The 23,550-nt window shown below is 38.2% G+C and overlaps 3 protein-coding genes and 1 non-coding gene across 10 annotated transcripts; 2 read left to right on the forward strand and 2 right to left on the reverse strand.

The window, feature by feature from the left end:
- Positions 1-4,137: 4,137 nt before the first annotated feature.
- Positions 4,138-7,815, forward strand: LOC131305382 (uncharacterized). Its single transcript, XM_058332402.1, has 7 exons — positions 4,138-4,376; positions 4,546-4,617; positions 4,886-4,953; positions 5,113-5,272; positions 6,035-6,118; positions 6,234-6,329; positions 6,403-7,815. Exons 1-6 carry the CDS (start codon positions 4,227-4,229, stop codon positions 6,327-6,329), a joined length of 630 nt encoding a protein of 209 aa, XP_058188385.1. The 5' UTR covers positions 4,138-4,226; the 3' UTR covers positions 6,403-7,815.
- LOC131304554 (DNA mismatch repair protein MSH6) lies at positions 6,786-18,211 on the reverse strand. 6 transcript variants are annotated; one of them, XM_058331824.1, is made up of 21 exons: positions 17,150-18,211; positions 16,502-16,598; positions 16,213-16,315; positions 16,072-16,125; positions 15,880-15,954; positions 15,433-15,501; positions 14,145-14,228; positions 13,865-14,056; positions 12,937-13,457; positions 12,719-12,848; positions 12,235-12,326; positions 11,972-12,150; positions 11,692-11,894; positions 11,492-11,593; positions 10,219-10,381; positions 9,698-9,987; positions 9,479-9,616; positions 8,749-8,828; positions 8,508-8,607; positions 8,038-8,167; positions 6,786-7,627 (listed from the first exon to the last, which is right to left on the reverse strand). In XM_058331824.1, the coding sequence occupies exons 1-21, from the start codon at positions 17,985-17,987 to the stop codon at positions 7,377-7,379; spliced, it is 3,891 nt and encodes a 1,296-aa protein (XP_058187807.1). In that variant the 5' UTR covers positions 17,988-18,211; the 3' UTR covers positions 6,786-7,376. The 6 variants fall into 6 exon arrangements, 4 of the variants coding, with proteins under 4 accessions (XP_058187807.1, XP_058187817.1, XP_058187824.1 ...); XR_009192426.1 differs by lacking the exons at positions 6,786-7,627; positions 8,749-8,828; XM_058331834.1 differs by lacking the exons at positions 6,786-7,627; positions 8,749-8,828 and having other exon boundaries at positions 9,479-9,554.
- A 491-nt stretch (positions 18,212-18,702) lies between these two features.
- Positions 18,703-18,813, forward strand: LOC131308823 (small nucleolar RNA snoR100). Its single transcript, XR_009194576.1, has one exon. It is a non-coding gene; the product is annotated as a small nucleolar RNA snoR100 (small nucleolar RNA).
- A 1,199-nt stretch (positions 18,814-20,012) lies between these two features.
- Positions 20,013-22,817, reverse strand: LOC131305703 (uncharacterized). Of its 2 annotated transcripts, XM_058332430.1 has the most exons (3): positions 22,626-22,817; positions 22,252-22,299; positions 20,013-20,467 (listed from the first exon to the last, which is right to left on the reverse strand). In XM_058332430.1, the coding sequence occupies exon 3, from the start codon at positions 20,448-20,450 to the stop codon at positions 20,178-20,180; it is 273 nt and encodes a 90-aa protein (XP_058188413.1). In that variant the 5' UTR covers positions 20,451-20,467; positions 22,252-22,299; positions 22,626-22,817; the 3' UTR covers positions 20,013-20,177. The 2 variants fall into 2 exon arrangements, with proteins under 2 accessions (XP_058188413.1, XP_058188412.1); XM_058332429.1 differs by lacking the exon at positions 22,252-22,299 and having other exon boundaries at positions 22,626-22,815.
- Positions 22,818-23,550: the final 733 nt, after the last annotated feature.

Genomic DNA, 23,550 nt, shown 5'->3' on the forward strand with positions numbered 1-23,550 from the left:
GGCATTACTAATTACAAAAGTTTATAATGCATACTTTAAGTTAAATTAGGTAAAAATGAGCACAAAATCTCAAACAAAAGATTTAGTGATAGGTCCATTATAGACATTTTATAAGCTCACATGTCTGCTTAATAATTTTGTAAAACCACAAGTCTACACAATTTAAACCCTAAGGTACCCTATGAAAGTGCCTAAACTACTAAAACCCTATAATAGAAAAGTGCACCATAAAATCCTATAAAAGTGCCTAAATCCTAGGCTGCCGTACGTTAGGTAATCTATCCTACCCTAGGGTACCCTATCCTATAATAAAAAAGTACACCCTAAAATCTTATGAAAGTGCCTAAACCCTAGGATATCCTACCTTACTCTAGAGTGCCATAAACTGGACTTGAGACCTTACAAAATTAATAGATGGATTTGTAGGCTTATGAAGTTTACATAATGGACCTAAGACTAATTTTCTAAATTTTAAAATATGTTTTAAATGAACATCGACAAGTTTTAGAATGATCGGGTTAGTTTTGTTAATGGCTTTATTGTAAAATATTTCTCTCAGACGGTTAAAAATAAAGAGAATCAAGAAAGAATAGCTCCAAATAGATAAACAGCTCCTAAAATGACAAATATAAATATACCATATGATGAAATTCAGACATAAAACTAATTCTATGTAGAGATATATGCAAATGTTTATGTTTATATATTAGCACACTTTCATAATTATGTTAATTTAAACAATATAAATATTTTTAATTTGAGTAGGGGTACATGCCCCTGCGTGACCCACTCTCTATCCGTCCCTGACGATATGGATAATAGTGGAGGAGTAGGAGGAAAAAAAAAATCCTCTTAATTTTAGATCGAGTAAAAAAAAATCCTCTTAATTTTAGACCGAGTACAACTTAGAGCAAGTTTACCGGCTCATGTAACCTACCTATATAGCCATTTTACATCACCAAAAGCGAGAAAAGTAGTCTACAACAGAATCAGTAAAGGAGGAGGTAAACTCCCTCCAGCTACGGTTCCAAGGTAAAAGAAGAGTGCGACTGTTCATAAGTTTTTTCATTTCTTTATTGTTTTCTCTCACTCTCCCTCTCTCTCCTTAAAAAAGAAAAAAGGAAAATAAAAGTAATAATATTTTAATAGAAAATATGTTAAATAGATGATATCGATGTAGCGTTGAAAAAAATATAAGTAGGTAAAACGAAAAAAGTGCACTGTTTACTGGCAATTTTACCAAACTACTACTGATAAACTTGCTCTCAAGATCGTTATTTCCTTGGGTATGCACAACCGACAAATCTATTATGAAAGTCTGCTCCATCTTTAGTACTCCTCACAGCTTAGCAGGAGGCCTAATTAGGGTTCATCAGGGAATCTTGCTGGTGGGCTTTCAACGAAACATATAAGTAAGCTCCTGTTCGGTCCTGGAGGCAGAACTATGGGCCTTGTTCGATTGGGGGTTGGGACCGGATTAATTGGAGTCTGTGTGGATGCCGCCCAAATCCTTGATCAAATTTTGGATGACCACACAGCTATCACCCTTTGAGTAATTTAATCTTGCAATGCAGGTACCTTCTGAAGAAGTTCATATCTATCAAGATTAGCCATGTTTATCGAGAAGAAAACAAATACACGGATATCCTTTCCAAGAAAGCTCTCACTCATGCTCCAGAATTTATCTCTTTTTATGTTGCACTGTCTGTACTGTTATTTTTAATTACAAGGAGACAGTGTATGGGTCTTATTATTGCTTAATTTAGTTTTCTCTCCTTCATTATTACTAAAAAAGAGAGAGTAGAGGAATGATGTCATGGTATTGTTGCATGTGTAAGAAATGATGTAAAAAATTGTTAGTGCCGTCCATACTCCACCTTTTAATAATAGATGGAAAAAAATACGTTTATTAACGTGAGTAAGAGATTATAAAAAAAGAAGCAGCAGCATATCCCAACATCTCGATCGATCATATATTTGCCTACACGCTATATGCTTGACAAAAAATCAACCAAATAGTGTCATCATACTCTGCTCACATATTGTGCACAGGTTCAAACATTCTCCGTACTCTCTTCCATTTAATTTGTATATCCAAAACGGGATTATGTCAAACAATTAGCAGAAAAGACACGCAAAAAGGAAGGAGAGAGAGAGAGAGAGAGAGAGAGAGAGAGAGAGAGAGAGAGATGATTTAGATCATAGCTATCCAGCCTGCTTTTGTTTGCTAGCTCTTGTTTTTATTCAAGCGGCAAGACACATCATTTTTTAAATTTCTGGTAAACTCTGATGAAAAAGAGGTTTGAAACATTTTTTAAAAAAGTGTCATGTTTTTTTTTTTTTTTTAGGAACACAAACATAATATAAGCCATTGGTCATTGACTTATCCATACAGTGACATAATTCTACTCTATGTATGCTATAGAAAAACGAAATGTATATTTTCGGGTATTTATAAGTTCTCTTTTTGGAAAGTTTCTCTTAATACTGTGTATAGGTGATAGCCAAATGTCATTCTGTGCATAGTACGAGTGTAATGCTAGTAATTTCTACCATATAATCGCAAGTAATTGAAGGAGCTTGGTTTGTAGAATGAGAAAATCTTATTTACGGAAGAGTTATAAATAAAGTTTACATCGCTTAATTTCGGTCATACTTTTGGACGATCCGGATTGAAATATATTACCGTTGAGAGATTGTTTTCAATCCGAATCGTCCAAAATATTTTTGGACGAATGAGATTGCGTAAAATCGTGAATAACTTATTCATGACCATGAATAAGTTTCTCACTTTTAGAATATATAGTTGGACTTGAGGTAGTGATTGATTGTGGAGTACTGTACGCCCGGCCACATAATTAAAAATGGAAGTATTTTAACCCCCAGTTGTCAATAAAAGTACTGCTTTGGACATCGTTTAACATATGAAAAGTGAAAACCCAAAGTCTCGAGGGTTATTACGGTTGGTTGGTTAGTGGGTTTGCTCTCCACCCAATTGATTAGGGTTCGATTCTTAAGGTATCAGGACACAAGAAAGTAATTTTTAGTGAATTTCCTAGTCCCAACATGAATGACCAGCTTTTAATGAATTAACCAAGGAGTGAATAGCTAATGTGCACATTAGCCGGTCCAGACATTAAAAAAAAACACACACACACACACGTATGAAAAGTGAAAACACACGCATTGTACTACTTCCAAATGGTAGAGCTTGTTTGCTATCCACTTGGACCGGCCATTGCGGCCTGTGAAGCAAAATATATAGATTCTATATGATGCTTCTACGCATTTAGATTACACGCAAAATATTACTAGTAAATTGATTGTTTAATTTATCACTATAGTGATTGATGGAGTACTAATTTTTTAGTATATCTATATAAATTTTCCAAAAGTATACGAAATAGGTGACTTTGTTCTGGAAAGCCAAATTTGATCAATTCCTGTGGCTTCAATGTTTATAGGTGGCCCACGGGGATTGGACTTTGAGTATTTATAAATTACTTGAGAATATTTTTCGTAATACAACTACGTCCAAGAACCTAAGGATAGAGCAAGACAAATCAAATCAGAACAGATCCTCCTATTCAAGCTTTAAGATTTTTGCGAAGTGATAATAGGTTTTTGTTAAAGAAAATGGAGTATCAAACAAAATATATTCTTCCGCAAAACATTTTTCTTTATTTTAAATCGAACAATCAGCCGTCCAAGATTTTTTTTGAAAAATCAATAACCCCTTCCTATTATTGTAAGCATCTAAAATTATATTACCATATTCTCATTACAATATAGATTAATAAAAAGGGAATTGATTTTGCCATTACCCTTTTTGTTAATGTCACTCCCCTTATCTCACAAAACAAATTATCTAATCAAGACACAAAAGGGAGTGACATTAACAAAACAAAAAAAAAGAGTGGCAAAATCACTTCCCAATAAAAAACATCTACATGAATTTCTTTGGTAGTTAATTTTATGTTTGACTTCCTCGACCAAAAGTATGGCTACCAAATTAGGAGTATTTTGATTTGGGGATATCCTTGCACTGAATTCAAATTAAAAACAACCGAAGGGCATAGTTGGAACTTCCTCTCTTCTTTTATGTTACTCCTAGTCCTAGCTACTACTGTAGTATTTAAAGTCGCATGAGAGAGGGGCTGGGACCTAGAGACAGCAAAGAACAGAGGAAGTGAACATAAATTCAAAAACGATAGTAGTATTATAGAATGGGAGAAGTAGTTTTGTTTATGGAGGAATTGAAACCATCTTCTGCAACAGTCGCTTCGTGCAGAATCTGTCATGGAGACGAAGAAGAAGAGTCGCAGGAGAGCTGCAAAAGCTTGGAAGTCCCTTGTGCTTGTTCTGGAACTCTTATGGTAATCATGTACTCCCAAGACTCGCATAATTAATATATATATTTCGAACAGCGCGCACACACACACACCCATAAATTGTATAGATATACAGATATAGGAGGAGGGGGATGAGGATGATCAACGTTTGTGTGTGTTTCTCTGTTCCGTTTTGTTTATGTTTAATCTGCAGTTTGCGCATAGAGATTGCATACAAAGGTGGTGTAACCAAAAGGGCAATACAACTTGTGAAATCTGTCTACAGGTATATTATACGGAGTATATAATTACTACTACTCCTTATGAAACCCTTCACTATGATGTTGTAGAGGAAGATACTGGAGATGATCAGCTTGGGGCCGGCTTCTTAATTTCCTCTCTTTTTCTAATTGTGTTTGTGATTCTTAGCCCTTTTTATTTTATTTATTTTATTTTTTATCGTTGTTTGTTTCCATTCCAAGGTGTTTTGAAATTTAAATTTAAGTTGTTTCTCTTTTTCTAATTGGAAAAAAGGCAATTTGTGTTGGTTACAGAAATTTGAACCAGGGTACACAACTCCCCCGAGGAAGTCCCAGCTGATTGATTCCATTGTCACCATCAGGTAGGTACTGGTACTCTCTCTTGTATGCATCAAAATTAATGATCTTGTTTTCATTCATTCACAACACCCACGCCAGCCATTTCTGAAGATTACTTTTGGCCGGGTTACTAATGCATGCACTTGAAAAACCTACGAATAAATATTAATTAATGGAAACAGGGGAAGCTTGGAAGTTCTAAGAAGAGAGCAAGAGCTACAACATCCAGGATTAGTACCCACGGTGGAAGCCGAGGGCCGAATGCTTGAAACAAACAACTCCTCAGAGGGTTCGTCTGCCCCCGATTGGAGTGCCATTTGGTGCAGATCACTGGTTCTCGTTGTAAGTTCTCTTTTACTATTAGTTTTTTCTCTCAATCATTAAGTGATTTGTTCACAATCAATTATTTGTGCTTTGGCCATCCATTTTAGTGCAAGTCGGTAAGATAAACTCCATTGACCAATTAGAACGAGGGCATTTTTTGAGAAACCAATAAATTGAGAGTCAGGTGAGGCCGGACCAATCATGCTGGTAAGATAATCATTGGACATAGATTGGATTGGTATCGAGTCCTTTTAATGGTGAAAGTATTTCAGATACATAAACTGCCTCATATTTCGGGGTTTCAGGCAAACTTTGCTAAAGGACACTAATTTTTCTTTTGGACTTATATGCTAGGTACTAAAAATTATTATTTTAGGCTTACATATCAGGTATTAAAAATTGTTAGGACCCTAATATTTATACTCTTTTGAAGGTTGAACTTTAGCTCAGAGTTGGCTGAGAACCACTCAAGTTGTATTAGTGATAATGTCACATTACATTAACTTAGCTAGGCCACAGAACATTCTGAGTTGACTAAGGTAAATCATATGTGGCCCAAAAAATCTATGAGGTGGTTTGTAAGTCTTGTATTTCTATTAGTAACAGTTAAGTTAGTTAATCTCAATCATCTACTCATCTCCAACCCCTAACCACTCTCTCTCTCACCAACCACCACCATATTTGTTCAAAATATATACTACTATGTTTTTCTGCATGAGCAAATTTCTTATGCACATATGTGCATGTCTCAATATTTATTTAGTATATGTTTGTTGGCAGTTAACATTTCTGCTGCTAGCTAGACACCTACTTCTTGTACTTTCCACCGTAGGAATGAAAGATTTCCCCTTCACATTTGTTACCGTAAGTACAACAATTTTCTTCTTGCCCATTCCCACTTTACTGAAAGTGACAATTCACAACTATAATCTGGATGTCCGATTACTGGAGTAATTAGTTGGGAATGTTTTGCGCGCAGTTGATTGTTTTAAGGGCTGGTGAGATTCTTCTCACTGTGTACTTGCTCGTCTGGGTAATGATGGCGATCAGAAACAACATCAAGCGTCAACATTAGGTGAGTTTCCTCATTGGATGACTTGCACATTTAAAACCCAGAATGTTGCTAATCATTTTTCTGTGCTTGGTAGGAAACTGGTCATCGCACATCACCCTCAGAATGGAAGATGAAGAGGATGACATCACAGTTTTTTTTTTTGGAGGAAGGCAATATATTCCTTCAATGTATGTTAAAGAATTAGTGAGTTACTAATGGTCAATCTTCTCCTTTCTCTTGTAGTAATTGACTTAGAAAAAAACCAAAAAAGAGTTACTAACGGTCAAGAGCGTACCTTTGACCTGGACAAACTTAACCAAGCAACCATTCAACTAGCCCGGCTTGGGAGTTCGAGAATCACAAAATTGAATGGATTACTCTCTTTACCAACATTCCACCTGCAATTAGAGAATGATGGAGTCTACATGCCGAAATGTTCATGATTCCCCATTTCTTGTTGGGGAAAATAAAATACATTAGAGGAACGCAAAAAAGTCAACTCTGGTTTCCTTTCCCCCTTTAAAACAGTGATTACACCATGTACAATCCACAACCATTCATGCAGGTCGTTTGCATTTTGTAATTAAAATACAGAATCGCACTCCATTATCAACCAAAGTGGTAGAGTAGTTGGGCAAGGACGAAAGTTTGTTGGTTGGAATTTCATATCAAGTAGTTGCAATCTCTCCAATGTTACATGCGCCCTGAAATCACATCACAAGGGCATGTACCAAGCAAAAAGGTTTCTCAGTTGCGGTTGTTCAATTCCTGGGAATTAATAGCGAATAGTCACATCTCTCCCATGGGACAAAAGAAAGCCTCTTGAAACTACAATCTCTCAAGTGGAGTAAAATATATCTGATTTATACTCCTGGTGTCTCAGACTGAGGGCCCAGTGCAGTCCTATTTTGGGCCATATCATTGTGGTTGTCCCTTCAACTAATAGAGAAGAAACAAGCTCCAAAGCCATCATCCATCCACGTTGATTTGGGTTTGAGAAAATTCTCAAAAAATACCACATTGTAACTGTACAAGAGCCGATGCAGGTAGACATGAATAACAACTGTTCTAGCTTTGCTTCAGAAGCAGCCTTGCTCTATGCTGCAGTTCATTCAGTGATCTGTTATGTATTGTCTCAGCAGACTTGTGGCAATTCATATTCGATGTGACTTTACTTAAATCTTGGATAAGACCGGCTACTTTGACTTCCCAACGTTGAATAGCCAATTTGTCCTTCAACCCTTTCCTGTTTTTGCCATACATTCCTTCAAACTCTTGAGACTTGGCAGCAGCTTTGTAAAGTACAGCATCGGGAAGTCCTGAAATGATGCTAGTAAGAACCTCATTTTCATTTTGTAGTAGTAAAGTTGCTGAAATACAGCAGCAACTCAAGATGAATTCAACACAAAATTAGGTTTATAACAAGAGAAATGCCCCACGGATTACATCTTCCTGCCACATAATGATAAGCATTCGCAATCTCCAAAGACCACAATTTTACATCGAAGGTTTTCTGCTTTCCTCTCCTCTAATGGTATTGGCTTCTTTTAGCTTGCAAATTATCCATGTAGTAGTCAACATAAGGCTTTATACAGTTAGCAAAGTTATACGACATGACAATCCAACAATTAGTCAGTCGTTAAACCTAAAGATCGAGTGCCGAATGTCAAGGTTCTGCTGCTCGTATTATCTACAACAAGATGCCAGAGAGAATACAAAAAGAAGTTACCAGCTAGCCGCGCAACATTGACGCCATAGCTTTTAGGGCAAGCACCAGGTGTCAACCTGTAAAGAAAGGTAACTTCTTCCAGACCTCCTACTCCTTTTCCAACTTGGCATGCCATATGGCATAGGGAGACCTACACACAAGACAGATAATGATAACTCAGATAAAGGACATGCATTCAAACTTAGAGAGATTGTTGCAAACTCGGAAGGGAAAATATTGCAACAGTAATAGCAATGGAAATCGCTAAACTGAATACCATCTAGTAAGCATATTACTGAAGATAAGATTAGACAGCCGATAATCTATGAAGACTTAATCCTGCTCTGGCTGCTCATCAGTTTTTTAATGGTCAAATCAAACGCTAAGGCCTAAAGAAAGAATCATTGCACGTCAATTAAACTGTTGTTCATATCTAGGGAAATGAGTTTCAATTTGGGGAGGAGAATCTAAGACAATAAGAGAATGCATACTTTGGGGTCCTCCTGATAGTCTACAGCTAATCGATGATAGTGAGTTGAAAACATTCCTCGACACTGCACCTTGTGGACGAAATGTTCAAGTACCGACTCCCTGCCAAAAAAAAATGAGATAAACAGAAGGACCTTTTCATGTTAACTTGAAAACACAAGTAGTCAAAGGGAATCAATAACAGAAACTTGTATTGATTTAAAGGCTGTATGATTTTGGAATAACTTAGTTACTGAAACGTACGCAATGGCTTGCCCATCTGAAGTAGATGTCCCGCGTCCAAGTTCATCCAACGCCACAAGTGAATTGCAGGTAGCAGATGACTGCAATAACGATAAAGTATTTTCGTAAAATGAGTATAGTAAAACAATGCCTGCAGATCCATTAAGGTATGCTGCAAGATTAAGTTAAAATTAGAAAAATTTACATGCTGAGAAAGCAAGTTTTCTCAGACCTGATAAACTGCCCTATTACTTTTCTCACTCAAGACAAAAGAACTCCAGCGCAGAATTCTAACAAGTAAAGAGTCATTACGAATCTTAAGAAGGAAAAGAATCCTTTCCAACCTAAAAAAAGAATCCTTTAGAAGCTTCATTTAATTTGATGTCTTAACTATTGGTATCAAGAGCAGTCCGATATAACTTGTACTCCTTCCGTTCTTTAGTTTTAGTCCCACTTTGAGAATCCAACTATGTAAGGAGACATCATCATTACACCTCAAAAAGTATAAATCTTCAAAATTGTCCTATATTTGGAAGTAGGGAGGCCATTACTCCACTTTAAAAGAGCAAGGACAAAAAAGCTTATCTATTTTGACTTGTCAAATGGGACATATACTCCGGGACATCCAAGATGGAAAGATGGACTAAAATTATGGATGGAGGGAGTATTTCTTAATAGTTTGTCAAGACTTAAAGTGGTTAATCTAATGTTGTGTATGCGAATTTATTAGCTTGGTTACAAGGAAACTCACCAGCATAGATGCTGTCTCCAGAAGCTCTGTCAGAAATGTGCTTTGGCCAGCCATAATATGATCTTTTGCACCCATCCTAACAAAGATCCGGTCGACAGGTGACATTTCAAAGCTTTCTGCAGGGACATCCGCTCCTAGCTGGGAAAGAGCTCGACGTGAAGGAAACAAAACAAAAGAGAATAAGCTAAACCACAGAGGTCACATAAATGAGAATCTAACCTGGGCTAAAATTACAGCCAAGCAAACTTGGCGCAGAAGAGTGGACTTTCCGCCCATATTAGGACCAGTGAGAAGTATGAAGCTTGCATGACCAGAACCTCCAATAGTAACATCATTGGGGACAAATGTGCTCTTGCCTAGAGAATCACTTCTTATAACTGGATGGCCTAGACTTTTAGCAGAGAGGCAAGGCACTTCATCTGGACACGGCAACCCTAAGATAACAGGCTGGCATGTGGGTCCTTCATAATAGTCGCACACAATTGCTAAGCTTATCAAAACATCGAGTTCTGCAACACGTAAGCCAGTTCCACCATGTAAGAAGAAGATAAAGAGTTCATATATTTCTCAAAACATTTAGTGCATAGTATTGCATACAGGTTAAAGAATGGTCTAGAAAAGGGAGAGAAATCAAAGTTAAGCACCAAGGCAATGCAATTGACGACAATTTAGTAGGTTCACGCAATGACTACCCTAAAACACGATCTGATTTCATAAGCAGGAGAGAAGGAAGAAGTTACCTGCAATTGAAGAAACATATTGTCTCCACTTATTATGATGCTCACAGAAGCGTCCAACCAACCTCTGTAGGATGCTTTTCAACTTAGACTCCTTTTCAGATTCAGCTTGTGAGAGCTCTCCTATCAACCTCTTAATAGTTGGAGTCCAGTACCGAAAAAAGCCCTGCATATATCATAGATTCATGGGAGGGGATCCGAACTTAGAGATAGTACCCTCACCTATGTAATTCTATTAGTCAAGACAAAACTTTTGTCCATCTATATAACTGCAACTCATTCAGTTGCGGGCAATAAAGTAACCTAAAAATGAAAGACTGGAAACATAAATTAACAAACTTAATTCTATTCCCCAATCATTGGATAGCTTAAACACTCCATATTGTTCCAGTGTCCCACAGTAGTTCATACTGGCGAAATGGAAATTCTAACAGCTTTCCAGAAAAAAAGAATCAAACAAAAGAAAGACTGGTATTCCATGTTCGCAACTACAACTAACCAAACAATTGTAAGATACATGAGTCCTGAGCTTATAAGACTGAAATTTCCATTACAATTTAGTAACAGTACCGCATGCTCCAAGTTGCAGACAAAAGAAGAAAAACTTCATGCCGCCGTGGCATAACATCTTTGACTTATACAGACTACATACTAGGGTCCGCAAACCTTAGTTACACGAAGCGGGAGCGGGGACGGAAGCGGAAGCGGGAGCGGGGGCGGGGACGGGGGAGCGATGATCACAGAAGTGTGGGAGCGCCATTGGGAGCGGTTAGGAAAAATTATAAAAATTATAAATATATTTTGGAATTATATATTGTTAAATGTCAATATAAAAATATTATTCTACCACATAAAATATTACTATTAAAATTATAAGTTTCTAGTAATATTTCAACATTTTTATTGTAGCACATGATTACACAATAGAATTCTTGTGCATATTAAGTAGGCGTAAAAGTTAAGGGCATTAATATGACTCTAGAAGGTTAATATCAGATGTGCTCACTCACAAGGTCAAAACAACTTTAAAGGTACCAATTGCAACTTGAATCGTAAGTCTCTCAACCGTTTTTTGGGTGTAAGTTCCCGTCTAGGTAAGGAACGAGTTCCCGTCGTCATTGGGACGGGTTTCTTGGAGTTTCCTTCGACGGGAACGCGGAAACGCGTTTCCGTCGAAGAAACGTGGGCATAGTTGAAGGTTCCTGCAACTAAGCTGCAAACTAGATGTGGCATGTAGACAGTTAAATAACTCCAAGTGAGAAGTGTTGTCACTTGCCTTTTTGGATGACCGTAATTCATAATTCTCGGGAATCCTCCCACATAAACTTTCAGGGACTTCCAAAAGGTATGCATCCTTTCCGATAGTTACATAAGTTACCTATAATGATCAAAGCATTAGTTCACTTCCAAATAAGCGCATGTGGAAAAAGCCTCCAATAGGATTAACTATAAAGTAATTTGCAATCAAGTTCCTACCAATGGATCTCCAAGTAAATTCCGCTGTTCCTTCAAGTGTTTTTTCAAACTCGACTCCAACTCTATAACTGCCCTACATGCAGAATCGTATTCCATATCAACCCCTTCATGAGGTATTATACGCCCTGAATTGTTTGCTTCCACCCAATCAAAGGCATCCTGGAAATGTTTCAAAACGGAATGCACATCAGGAAGACCTTTACCTGCACACAGAAGATATGCATAAGATACGAACCGAGATTTGGGTCCTAATTTTCCATCGATGAATGCAAAATTGTACCAGGAGTTAGCAAATGATGTAACAGCCTAGATTCAACATTTTCCAGAATGACACCAAGTGAAGAGCATGCTTGGCTCATTGATTCACAGCCACGCAAAGCTGATATGAACTCCTGTAGCTGTTTCTTTCCTGCGTCCTCATATAGAACTACTTTATTTGCATTCCTTCCATTAGCTTCACTGTATTACATGGATATGAGATACATAAGTCATCTTAAGAGACAATCAGAAAGAGTAATAAGTTATCAGTCAAGCCAATCTTACCTACTAGCAAAGATGCGAGCCAACAACCGCTCCATGTCTGGAAGCCTGGACAAATCTTTTCGAAATTTAAGTGCAAAAGGTAGATGGACCCCCTGACAACAAATCTATATATTAGGAGATATGCGGAACAGATGTCAATAGATAGATGCACAAATGGGAAAATGAAGATATCAGTACGCAATTTTTTTTCTCTTTTCCAATAGCACTCCCCTTATCTTTTTAACTATCTGATAGCAGCGTTAAACAGATCCCTGAACCTGAGCCCAATTTTCAGCTGCAAATATGGAGAATACTAAAGTCAAGTATGACTTTTCACTGTTTTCCTTTCTTGGCAAGAGCTGAAAATGCACTTTTTCTGCAAGCATCTTCTACCTTATGCACTAGAATTGTCTCCCCCCAAACCACCCCCACCCCCACCCCTATTTTTGGATTCTTGGCAAAGACGCACAAATCACGGTGACAGTGAAAAGAATAGAGAGTTTACCTTGAGTCCTGCTAAAGCATCCTGACGTTCTTTAATGGATTCCACGTGATATAAAGGTCTTGCAAGCCATGTTTTGAGTAACCTCTTTCCAAATGCTGTCACACAATGGTTCAACTGTGCATATAATGTCCTACACAGACAAGTAAATCACCTAAATATTAGGTCAAAGGTATTGACGTTGAATAGTTATATACAAAGTACGAACACGCCAAGATTACCCTGAAGGGTCTCCTGTTCTGCTATTCTCAAATATCTCAAGATTCTCCAGTGCAGCTGCATCAAGCACCATGTACGGCTTTTGACCAATATCACTGAAACCAGAGCACGGAAGCAACTCAAATTTTGCAAATCTGAGCAAAGTTTCATCCAGAAAAGTTTGCTTCAGGTAGAAAAGAGTGCCTCCAAGAGCTGAAAGCGCATAGCTTCCATCATAACCTGCATTCACAAGCTCTGACAATGCATTTGGTAGGGATCTGAAGGCCTCCTCTGAAGAGGATCCACTATCATGCAAATTTGCTTCATTACTACGCCTGTAGATAGCCTTGACTTCGGAGACAGTTTTCTCAGCATCCCAGAATTCCAGAAGGGGAACCAATTCGTTAACTAAAGGACTTCTTGTGTGTCTCAACAGCGCTGTCTCAGTTTCAAGGCTAAGAATTTTAGCAGGCTTTATAATTTCCACTGGCCTTAATTCAGACAATAGACAACACAACGTACTGCACTCTGGATCATCCTGAAACTGATAACATAGAGGCAAGCTTATTCAGGTTAAAAGAATCAAGATGACAGACTTGGCTCATAACATAATCAACCAATTAAAAAATAAAACAAATAACCAAGTGTTGTGTTTGCTTTTGTCAGACTTACATTGTCCCTCACAAACATGCAAAAACTAGAACTCTAATACACACCCAAATAACGTGAACAGTCATCCACATGTCCACGCAGTAGGGCCGTGCTCTATTGGCCCTTGGGTGCAAGAAACTGCTAGGCCACTCAGCTCACACCACCAAATTTTCTAAACCGTGTTCACTTACGTCCACATCTTTGGAACAGATGAGGAGTTTTTTGATCAATGACTGGTAAATTCCACTCAAAGCATGAAACTAAAAGCACAGAATCCCTAACTTCAGATTCAAAACTGACCTGACCAAGGATAATCTTGCTTGTAGCAACATCAACCACACAAATGCCAAAGATGCGCTCCTGCTGGTTTGCTGAAGTTCGACAGCTTTCCGTCACCGCCAGCAAGTAAGAAGGTTCAGGGTTCGATGAAATTGTCTCTCCCTCAGTTATTGTTCCTTTTGTGACCACAGCACATATTTCCCGTCTCACAACCTATATAACAAAGGTAGATGTTAACCTTAACACAGCCAAAGATTTCCCACAAAGAGAATCTTTATTGATCTCTTGAATAGAATATGACCTTGTCTTTAGAACCTTTCTCCTTGCGACGAACCTCCAGCTGTTCAGGGGTCTCTGTCTGCTCGACAACAAGAACCCGATAGCCCTGCTCCATCGAGAAACTCACTTTATTAATGATTCAAGTATGATGGGCTGATCAGCCAGATACATAAGCCCAATATACGGAAGTTTGAGCTTCAAGCTTAAATAAAGGCTTAAATACTTAAATGGTCCTTACAAAATAGAGTCGGTTTCATTTTCGTCCTTATAAAATTTTTTGTGTCAATTTCGTCCTTTCAGTTTGTGACACAGTTCAATATCACCCTTGCCATCAACTAGTGGATGGAATTCACCCTTGCCGTCCTTCCAGTTTGTTACCCAAGTTTTTAATGCAAATGGTTTAAGGTTTTCCGCCCAAAAGATGTTGTTTACTACAGGAACATCATTAGTTTATACAGTACTAATTTGTATCATCAGTTTATATACTAATTTTTTCAGTGGGGGACAAATTGAAAGTGTGCATGATTTTTTATACCTTTCACCTACCTTTTTCTCTGTTAAAAAATGTTTGTTTTGTACGCATTTGTGGTCCCCTCTTTGTACGCATTTGGGTTCAATTTGAAACGGCTCAACGGTCAATGCACATGGCCAAAGGCCATGTACCGTGGTTTTTTCGCCGTTTAAGGCTGTTTAGGCCTTCGGAAACTCAAATTTGCCGTTTAAGGAAATATTTGACTTGCTAATAACAACTTGGGCAAGAAAAATCCGAATTAAGTCGTTATTTTGGGAGAAGTCTTACAATTTTCTCTATTTTCTAGTTTTGCTATTATTCTGAATTTTTTCATTTTTGGTAATTTCCGTTATTAATTGATTCGGTGTCCGTTTTAAGGCCAATCAATTAGAGTTAGGGTTTTTCTAGCCTCCGGGGCAAGATAGTGATTGATTATTATTGAATGAAAAGAGTCTAGAGATCGTTTTCTCTAAACCTATATCGTTTGTGATTTTTTTTGTCGCATGTTCATAATGTAATTGAATGGCAGATTGATCTTGTGCGTCTTTTTTTTGGTAGAAAACAATGTTGGTAATATTGGGGGAAGAGACGTGGGCCAGGTAGGTACCAAATAAGGCTTCCGTTATCCAAGTAGGCGAATTCCGTCCACTGGTTGACGGCAAGGGTGACATTGAACTGAGTCACAAACTGGAAGGACGAAATTGACACAAAATTTTTTATAAGGACGAAAATGAAACCGACTCTATTTAGTAAGGACCATTTAAGTATTTAAGCCTTAATAAAATGATGGTGGGCAAACCTTTCGAGCCAACTTCTCTACATTCAGTGAAAAATTCTTTTCAGGAAATCCACAATGAGGCTGTTCTCCCTGAAAATGTGATTGGATGCCAAACAAATAAATCAAGAGAGAAATACTCCATCCAAATAACCGCCTAAAGGCCCTAAGCTATCATGACTCAAGAGAATATGGTATGTATCTGCTTTGAGGTTGTCCACTGGTCTTCCCCATTTTAAAATTTTAACAGGCTCTTCCAGAAAAGAGTCTAACAATTTAACGTCAAGACTCAAGCCTAGTGGGAAAAAAAATAAGGTCAGCTTGTGCACCTTTTGAAAAGAGCTACTAAACCTAATTCTCGTTCAGGTGAAGGAAGAATCTTCATTCTAACGCTAAATTGAGACTCAATCTGGAGGGCTGATTAGATGAAATCTCAAGCCATTTGCTGAATGAACTTGAACCAGTTGATACCTTCATATACTGCAAATCAAGTTCTTTCGCTCCTACATGTGCATCCATTTCGAAAAGCTCATAAAACTTGCCCATCTGCTCCAACAATGATAAAATGGTTATTATTTCATTGGATGAATGCGACTATGCGAGTAACTAGTTGAAAGTGACATTACGCAGCTAGAATCAACCCCAAGTAACAATAGCCATTACCTTGAAAAATAGAACCTTATCCATATGCTTTGACTTGAACTCCCACCATTGTCTCTACAAAAAAACCAAATGACCCATATTAATGAACTGTGTTACAACATAACAAACAAATCCCCAAACTAACTGTCATCTAATTATTACCTGGCCACCACTTAAGCTCTTAGAAAAATCAGGAGGTAAGTAGAGAGTCCTTGGATCATAATTCACATCTCCAGGACGCCTTCTATTAGCATCCCTACGCTCTCTGCGGCAGCAATAAAGTAAGTGGTGGTGGTTCCACATAGAAAGTTAGCGCATGACTGAATAAAGAATTATGGAAGACCATGAAGGAACAAAGCATAGCAATGTTGGATGATTTTCTTTTCTGAAAGATCAATGCAGGATGATTATCTCAGTAAAAAGCAAACTACGAGATGCAGTATGAACTTACTCCCCAAGGAAGTGCAACTTCTGTCTTTCGCGCATGCCAAACCTTTCTGCTGCATCCCCCACTAAAGCATCATCCACAACATGAGACCCCTTTCCGCCTACAAAAAGGATGTTAACATTCAATACAAAGCAACATTCAAGCTTATGCTTAAGATGGACTAGAAGTCCATAGCGGCAGCCTACTGCCAGTAGCAGAGTGGGTAACATTAAAACACAGGGAATGCATGCCATGAACTACGAATATTACGAGCTCTTATGAAGAATGAACGGCAGAATGGTAAGAAAACAAATAAAGACAGTCATGAGAACCTTTATTTTTAGAGAATCGAATAGATATCCAAATTGCATATATAAAGTTGTATTGCAACCATGTCTTTGTGTGTGTGTGTGTGTGTGTGTGTGTGTGTGGGGGGGGGGGGCTTGGTTTCAATTTACTTAAGATGCCAGTTACAGTTAGTCATCAAGTAGAGAACCAAGCAAGCATACATCAGTGAGGCTCACATGTAGAAACAAACATAACTGAAATGCAAAGAAATAGGTCCATCATTTGCTTAATGACTAAAATGTTCTCACATGGTTATTTCCCCTCCAATTTCAATTCCATTTTGCTTTAAAATGAAATAACAACTTATAAGACTCCGTGACTTACTGCCATTATCTTTGGGCTCCACCATTTTGCCTCCATTGCCATCTAAAGCACTCTTGCTCTTCTTACTAGAACCTAACTGCCCTCCACTTGACTTTCGCTTTTTTAATTCTGAATTCTTGGCCGGAGTTCGTTTTGCTATTTTCACATCATTGTCTTCCTCCTCGAAATCCATACCATCCAAAACATCCTCAGCTGCTTCTGTTTCGCCATTCTTATCCCAGTCTTCATCAGCCGAATCATCATCGGCACTGCCACTTTCTGCCTCCGCCGCATTGGTCACCGCCTCTCCTTCATCATCTTCAATGACCGAGACGCGGCGCAGCCGGCGGAACCTTCTGGTAACTTCCTCCACCCACTCAAACTTTTCTTTAGCGAGATCCAAAAGCTCCTCATCGGCATCGTCGTACTGAATCAGATGCTTACGGGAGATTTTATCAAAAGACTTGATCGAACCTTCGTACCAAGACTGATCAAGTGGCCAGTAAATTTTAATCCTCTTGTTGACGACCTCATCGCCGTACAATATAGTGGCGGCGTCGGGTGTTGGATGGGAGGACGGAGATGAGCCGATGAGTAGGAGGGGTTTGTCGAGCTTCTTTTTCTTCTTTTGTTTGGTCTGAAGAGGTGAAGGAGTGGTGGGGCTGGGGCTAGGGCTTCGTTTAGGGTTGGAATTGGGTTTAGGGTTGGATATTGTAACAGGGGTTTGTTTGGAGAGAAGAACGGACGGGGAAGGGGAAGGGGATGAAGATGAAGAGGAGGACTTGGTGAAGAAAGATGTGATTTGGCGTTGTTGGTTCACCAGCGGCGATCGGCCATTGGTGGGGCGACGGGAAGCCATGGAAATGAACGCAGAGAGAGAGAGAGGAAAGGGTGGATGATAAAAGAGGGAGGGGGGCTACATGCAAATGTAAATAGAGTTGAAGAAGAAGGCGGGAAAGTGGGGGGGAAATCCGCGGGGGAAACGGCGGGAGTTTGGCGGGAATATATGGAGGGTTTGGGTAGCCTCCTATGCAGCAGCGCAGTGCGCATCCTTCCATCACTCCTTGTCGGTGCTATGTTTATTGTGCCTAGTGCTGTGTGTGAACCGTGCAAAGTGCAAACGGTTCGTTTTCTGCTCTCTCCTCTTTTTTTCCTTTTTTTTTTGGCTGAATAATATAGTGGAATATTTGTTTTCGGGAATTGATTTTGTCATTTTTTTTTTTAATGTTACTTCTCTTCTCTTACAAAATAAATCATTTTTATGTAAACTCAAATAAAAATGGCATTAACAAAAAGAGAAGTGGCAAAATTACTTCCCTTGTTTTACTAGTACTTAATTTCCGCATCCCCCAGCAAAAAATTTTTTTTGAATCATATTGTAATTCTATATAATTTCTATAAGTTTTACGTTTTGTTCATATAAATAACCTAGGCCCCATCCCTAGGCTGAGGCTCCATTCCAGACGCAGTAGTACTGAGAGTGAGGGAGAAACCATAGCAAAACAAAATTTGTGGATGCGAAAATACTACTCCACTGGTATTAAATAAATGTGCACACCGATATTCTGGATTATCAATAAATGAAACATAGTAATATGCACAAAAATTAAATTGAGTCTCTAAGTCTGTCCTCTCTGATGATGTCATTTGGCTTTGATTTGAAAGCATAGTTTCGCAGTATAACATGTGTGTGTAGGGAAGGCACTGTTTCAGTGGTATTCTAAGAGCATTCACTTTATGCATAATGCCAAGAATTAAGTCTGTCTCCAATGATTAGGAACTACATAGATTATGTTGTTGTTGCACTAGTATTAACACAAAACAACTTCCATCAGTCTTGTGATTTCCAAAACAAGTTTGGTACAAGCTGAGCTTTCTCCATAATTCTAAGTACACAAAAAATGCACCTCGAAATTACCCAAAAAATAATAATATATCTGTACAGTTGATTATTTATCTTCTAAAATAAATCAAATCTGTACCGTTGATTTATCTTTTGAAATGAATTAATATCGTTGATTTATCTTTTCAAGATAATTTCAGGGTACATTTTCTATTTACTTAGCATTACCCATTATTTTTAACAAATGACTATCAATAGATAACCTTAAACATTCTAAGAAAAACTACTTGTCTATGATTGTTCCAATAATGGAAGAAACTTCAAGAAAGAGAAACTGGCCTTCTGTTTTCTTCCATTTTTCCTTTTTACCACCAATTCAAAGCAACCCTGTAGCTACTAACAGCAGTTATTTTATCTAAGTTACAGATTAGATTCTTGACAACTACCTAGGAAATCCCAATTGTTGCTTACAATTTCAACTGTAGTTAAAGGATCTCTCTTTAGAAAGGTGGAGGAAATATCGACAAAATTTTACATAGACATCTTCACAGAAACCATTTGATGACTAATCACCTGCCTGGCTCGGGGAATAGTTTCACAAAAGAGGACGAACTAGAATAACAACGGATCTTGTTCACAGGTGGAAGCCTAGTTGGTAGGTTCTTTGCTTCCTCCATACAAGACTCAAGTTCGAGTCCTGGGACGTCTTTGTCGGGAGATGGCTTACTACTTCCAAGTAGTACCTTGGTAGTGCTGTGGTGACGGTCTGTCCTCACGGGCAGTAGCTATGGCTCAACTAGACATTCCACAGCGGGTAAGGAGCACCCATCCTTTTTCTGATTTTTTTTAAAAAAAAAAAAACCGGATCTTGTTCCCGAATTGGGAGGATTTATGTTCCTCTGTGATGAGTAAATGCCCATGAAAATTACCATATTCCATCCCAATTTTGACAGTGATCTGCAAGAGCAAAAGCTGCAACAAAGTGCATCATGCACCAACCTGAACCACAGTTTGTAAATTTGGCTACCAGAAGCTGATACGTGATTAAACATGTAACATTGCCGTGCAGAGAAAAAAACACAGAACCCTTGTCTTAAACATCGAGTGACTTAAAACATTAATTTTAGTCTTGACAGTTCTCAAGCACGAGAGCAGCTTCTCATGCATGTTTCTGGTTTTAAGTTCAAGCTCAAAAACTGTGTACGGCTATTTCCGCTGCTTCTTCGACTTCACAGTAGCCTTTTCGTTGGTTTCATCATCTTCCGAAGAGGTATCATCTGTTTCATCGGGAACCTCATTCGGCACATTATGTTTAGTAATGAAGTCCTTCAGTACGGTCATGCTCTCCTCTTTCATCAAAACTAATTGCTCAGAAAGAAGTCCTTTGTTTGCCTGAACAGAATGCGTTTCTGATCCAAGGCAAAATACAGCTTTAACTCGAGGTTGAGGGGAAACAGTTTCACATGATTGAACCTCCATCGTATATCCTCAAACTCCTGCATATCATCAATAAACCTCCATCTTACCCCCAAACAAATAGAAACACAAATACAGCAATCCTAAGGGTGTATCCTTGTAGATATTCTTTTGTATGGGCATCAACGGACTGTGATAAAGACTAATGTACGCAAGATACAAGTGGAGTATTAGCCATTGCCCCATTCAATCCTTAGCCTTGAGTCAATTTCACCAAAGTTGTCACAGTAAAATCTTAAATACAATGTTTTCTGTTTACCCTTTAAAATGTATATTTTGGTTCCCACCGACACCGGCCACTTAGAACTTTGATGGAAATTTCGCTTGTGTACTTGCAGTACGTTTCACCATTCAGGAAAAGAGGAATGTAGGGACATCGGAGCCAACTAACTAAAGCAGTGTTCCAAAAGTCCGTCTAGGTGGCGCGTATGCGCTAGGCAGCCACCCAACGCCTAGATTTAGGGTGTAGGCATTTTGTACATTAGTCGGGAATTAGTCAGCGACTAGTCGGTCGGTCTAGTCAGGGATAAATCGGCTAGGCGGTGGGTCTATTTTGTAATTTTTAGCCTTCAATGCGTAACATTGAAAAATATAGGGGTTATATGTTATTTTAGAAAACAAAAATATGTATCATATACCGAATTTATGCGTTAAGTACTAGACATCATTGTGTTTTGACCTTTGAACATCAACCTTGGTATTTGACTGGTTATTTTTTACTAGTTACTACTTTTTACTAGTTTGTTACTATTTCTTTATAGTCTTATATCATTTCTTACTCAAACTTTGGGAGAGGTGGGGAGATTTATTTATTTTTAGAATAGAAAAACCAACAAATCTCCAAGCCCCTATTAGTCCCTGACTAGTCGGCCTAGGCGCCTCTTTCACCCGACTAGCGCCTAGTGGTTTTTAGAACATCGAACTAAAGGAAGCATAAACACGGGCCAAGGCACCGAAGCTGGCCAAATAATACAGCACCAAGTAAAAAAAAAGCTATGAATTTAGAATGCGAATTAAAAAAAAGAAAAGGAATTCATAATATGACATAAGCATGGTGTTCAGAGCCCATCAACTAAAAGCAGAATAAAGCTAGCCAAATAATATGCACGAAGTAAATAGGAGTTCTCAATTCATATATGTTGCACAATTCTGATATAGTCCAAACTGCGACAATAAACAAGTTTATTAGGGTTATGAGAAAATAAACAAGTTTAAACTTGGCGTATCAGGTTATGATAAAGGTTAAACTTGTATCTTATCTAAACGATTCATTTTTTTGTTTCATTTTCTCTTGTATATAATGAAAATATATGGAAATTAGTTAACATGACCCCGGCAGTGTCGTATCCTCCATTTTCTGAAAATTTGAGTCTCTAGCGTGTCCGCATGTGTCCTTGTCAGTTCTACATTTAAAAAACCAGCTGCAAGTACATGTAAGTGCAAAAGTTCTCACTAAACTCTAAAGACAATTCTGCTGCCGCATTTTGGATTATATCAGAATTGTGCAACATATATGAATTAAGAGCTTGTTTGGCATCTGCAAAAGTGAAGGTAGTTGCCGCGAGCTAAACCCCCTCCCCTGGTTTTACGTGCAAGTCTAAGGTTTTTAGTCCCTTTGTGTGCCAACAAGTTACTTGGCCCACTCGATTTTGACCCGGCAGCATAATCTTTGCCACAATACTTACAAACAGCTCGTACAACAAAGCTGGAGGATGTGAAGCCATGGTCTAGAAAAAAAACCTAACAACAAAGTAAAAAAAAAAAACGGTTCTGCTGCACCGCCTGAGAAGATCGAAATAGATACCTCAGAAGTCAGAACCAACACCCAAAATACAGTCCCGCCACCTAACAGCTGCAGTTAGAAATATTCAAAACATTAACCACTTCAAATTTGACAATCACTTTTTTGACACTCACCACCATAGAGTTACAGCCATCGTCAAAGAAAAACCATCCACAATGAAAGAACATGGGAAACAAGATTGCAGAGTCCAATATATAAAAACAGCAAAGAAACATCTGGATGTGTCAACCTAATAATTTGAATAATTAAAACTTCCAAGCCTTTGAATAATTTCATAATGAATCATACGTGGATAATACACCATCGAGAATAAGCCGCAGAGAGAGAGAGAGAGAGAGAGAGAGAGAGAGAGAGAGAGAGAGAGAAAGAGATACCAGTTTATAGTCGAGAATCAGTCCGAGATCAGGCGAATCGTGCAATGATGGAGAGAGAGAGAGAGAGGTGGACGGGTGCGGGTCACCGCCGGAGAAGGAGGAGATGGTCGGAGAGAGACGGAGAGGGAGACTGGAGAGGAGGGAATCGGTATGTTAGGGTTTTGGTAGAGAGGAGCCGTGAAATTAGGATGAGGTTGTATTGTTAACCTCCGAGTGGATTTTTTTTTTTTAAATAGAGGACGGTTTGGTTTGAATCGGCCTGAACCGGATCAGTCAGAATTTGTATTTTTAGATTCATCACATTTGTAACATGCCTCGGTAATGTGAAAGAAATTTGAGCTCCTATGTTTCTTTTTTTGATATTTTGGAGTCATTTGTCTATAAATTCTAGATTCTGAATTGTATAATTTGTAAAAGTACTTAAATAATATTTTACACAATACACTTTATAAAATTATAATGTTCGAAAAATATTATATTATTTTTTGGTCATTTTATAAAAGTTTTCATATGCACATGTACAGGGATAGGTCTCGTAAATTAGCATAAATTGGATGAATATATTTGCACTTGCACAACTTAACTTAATAAATAAACAAATGCAAAATACAAAAAGCTTCACTGAAATAGTTTTTGAAATCTCCAATCTCAAAACTATTTTTTCATATTGCATTTCCGTAAAATGGATTCTCAATTAATCCACATAAATCTAGTTTCGAAACCAAAAGGGGAAAAACCACTTGGCACTTCGGATTCCTTTTTTTCAAAATACGGAAAATTTATGCTTTTCAGGTAAACGAGAAGTAGCCTGTGCTGTGCCTGTCTCTCGGATGCATGTTCTTGACAAAAGAATGATATTGCTGAAACAATCTTCAAAAAAGACATGCCACTGTGCACTTATTCATCCCCCAGAAGGGAGAAGAAC

This window comes from Rhododendron vialii, chromosome 1a (assembly GCF_030253575.1).
Source record: "Rhododendron vialii isolate Sample 1 chromosome 1a, ASM3025357v1".
Lineage (NCBI taxonomy): Eukaryota > Viridiplantae > Streptophyta > Magnoliopsida > Ericales > Ericaceae > Rhododendron > Rhododendron vialii.

Excerpts from the sequence above, each read along its gene's own strand:
- LOC131305382 (XM_058332402.1), top strand. The coding sequence starts at position 4,227 with ATGGGAGAAGTAGTTTTGTTTATGGAGGAATTGAAACCATCTTCTGCA. Across the intron at positions 4,618-4,885 it reads CTTGTGAAATCTGTCTACAG|AAATTTGAACCAGGGTACAC; the intron begins GTATATTATACG and ends TGTTGGTTACAG. Across the intron at positions 6,119-6,233 it reads TCCCCTTCACATTTGTTACC|TTGATTGTTTTAAGGGCTGG; the intron begins GTAAGTACAACA and ends TTTTGCGCGCAG.
- LOC131304554 (XM_058331824.1), bottom strand. The coding sequence starts at position 17,987 with ATGGCTTCCCGTCGCCCCACCAATGGCCGATCGCCGCTGGTGAACCAA. Across the intron at positions 12,849-12,936 it reads AGAACAGGAGACCCTTCAGG|GACATTATATGCACAGTTGA; the intron begins GTAATCTTGGCG and ends TTGTCTGTGTAG. Across the intron at positions 12,151-12,234 it reads GCTCGCATCTTTGCTAGTAG|TGAAGCTAATGGAAGGAATG; the intron begins GTAAGATTGGCT and ends CATGTAATACAG.
- LOC131305703 (XM_058332430.1), bottom strand. The coding sequence starts at position 20,450 with ATGGAGGTTCAATCATGTGAAACTGTTTCCCCTCAACCTCGAGTTAAA.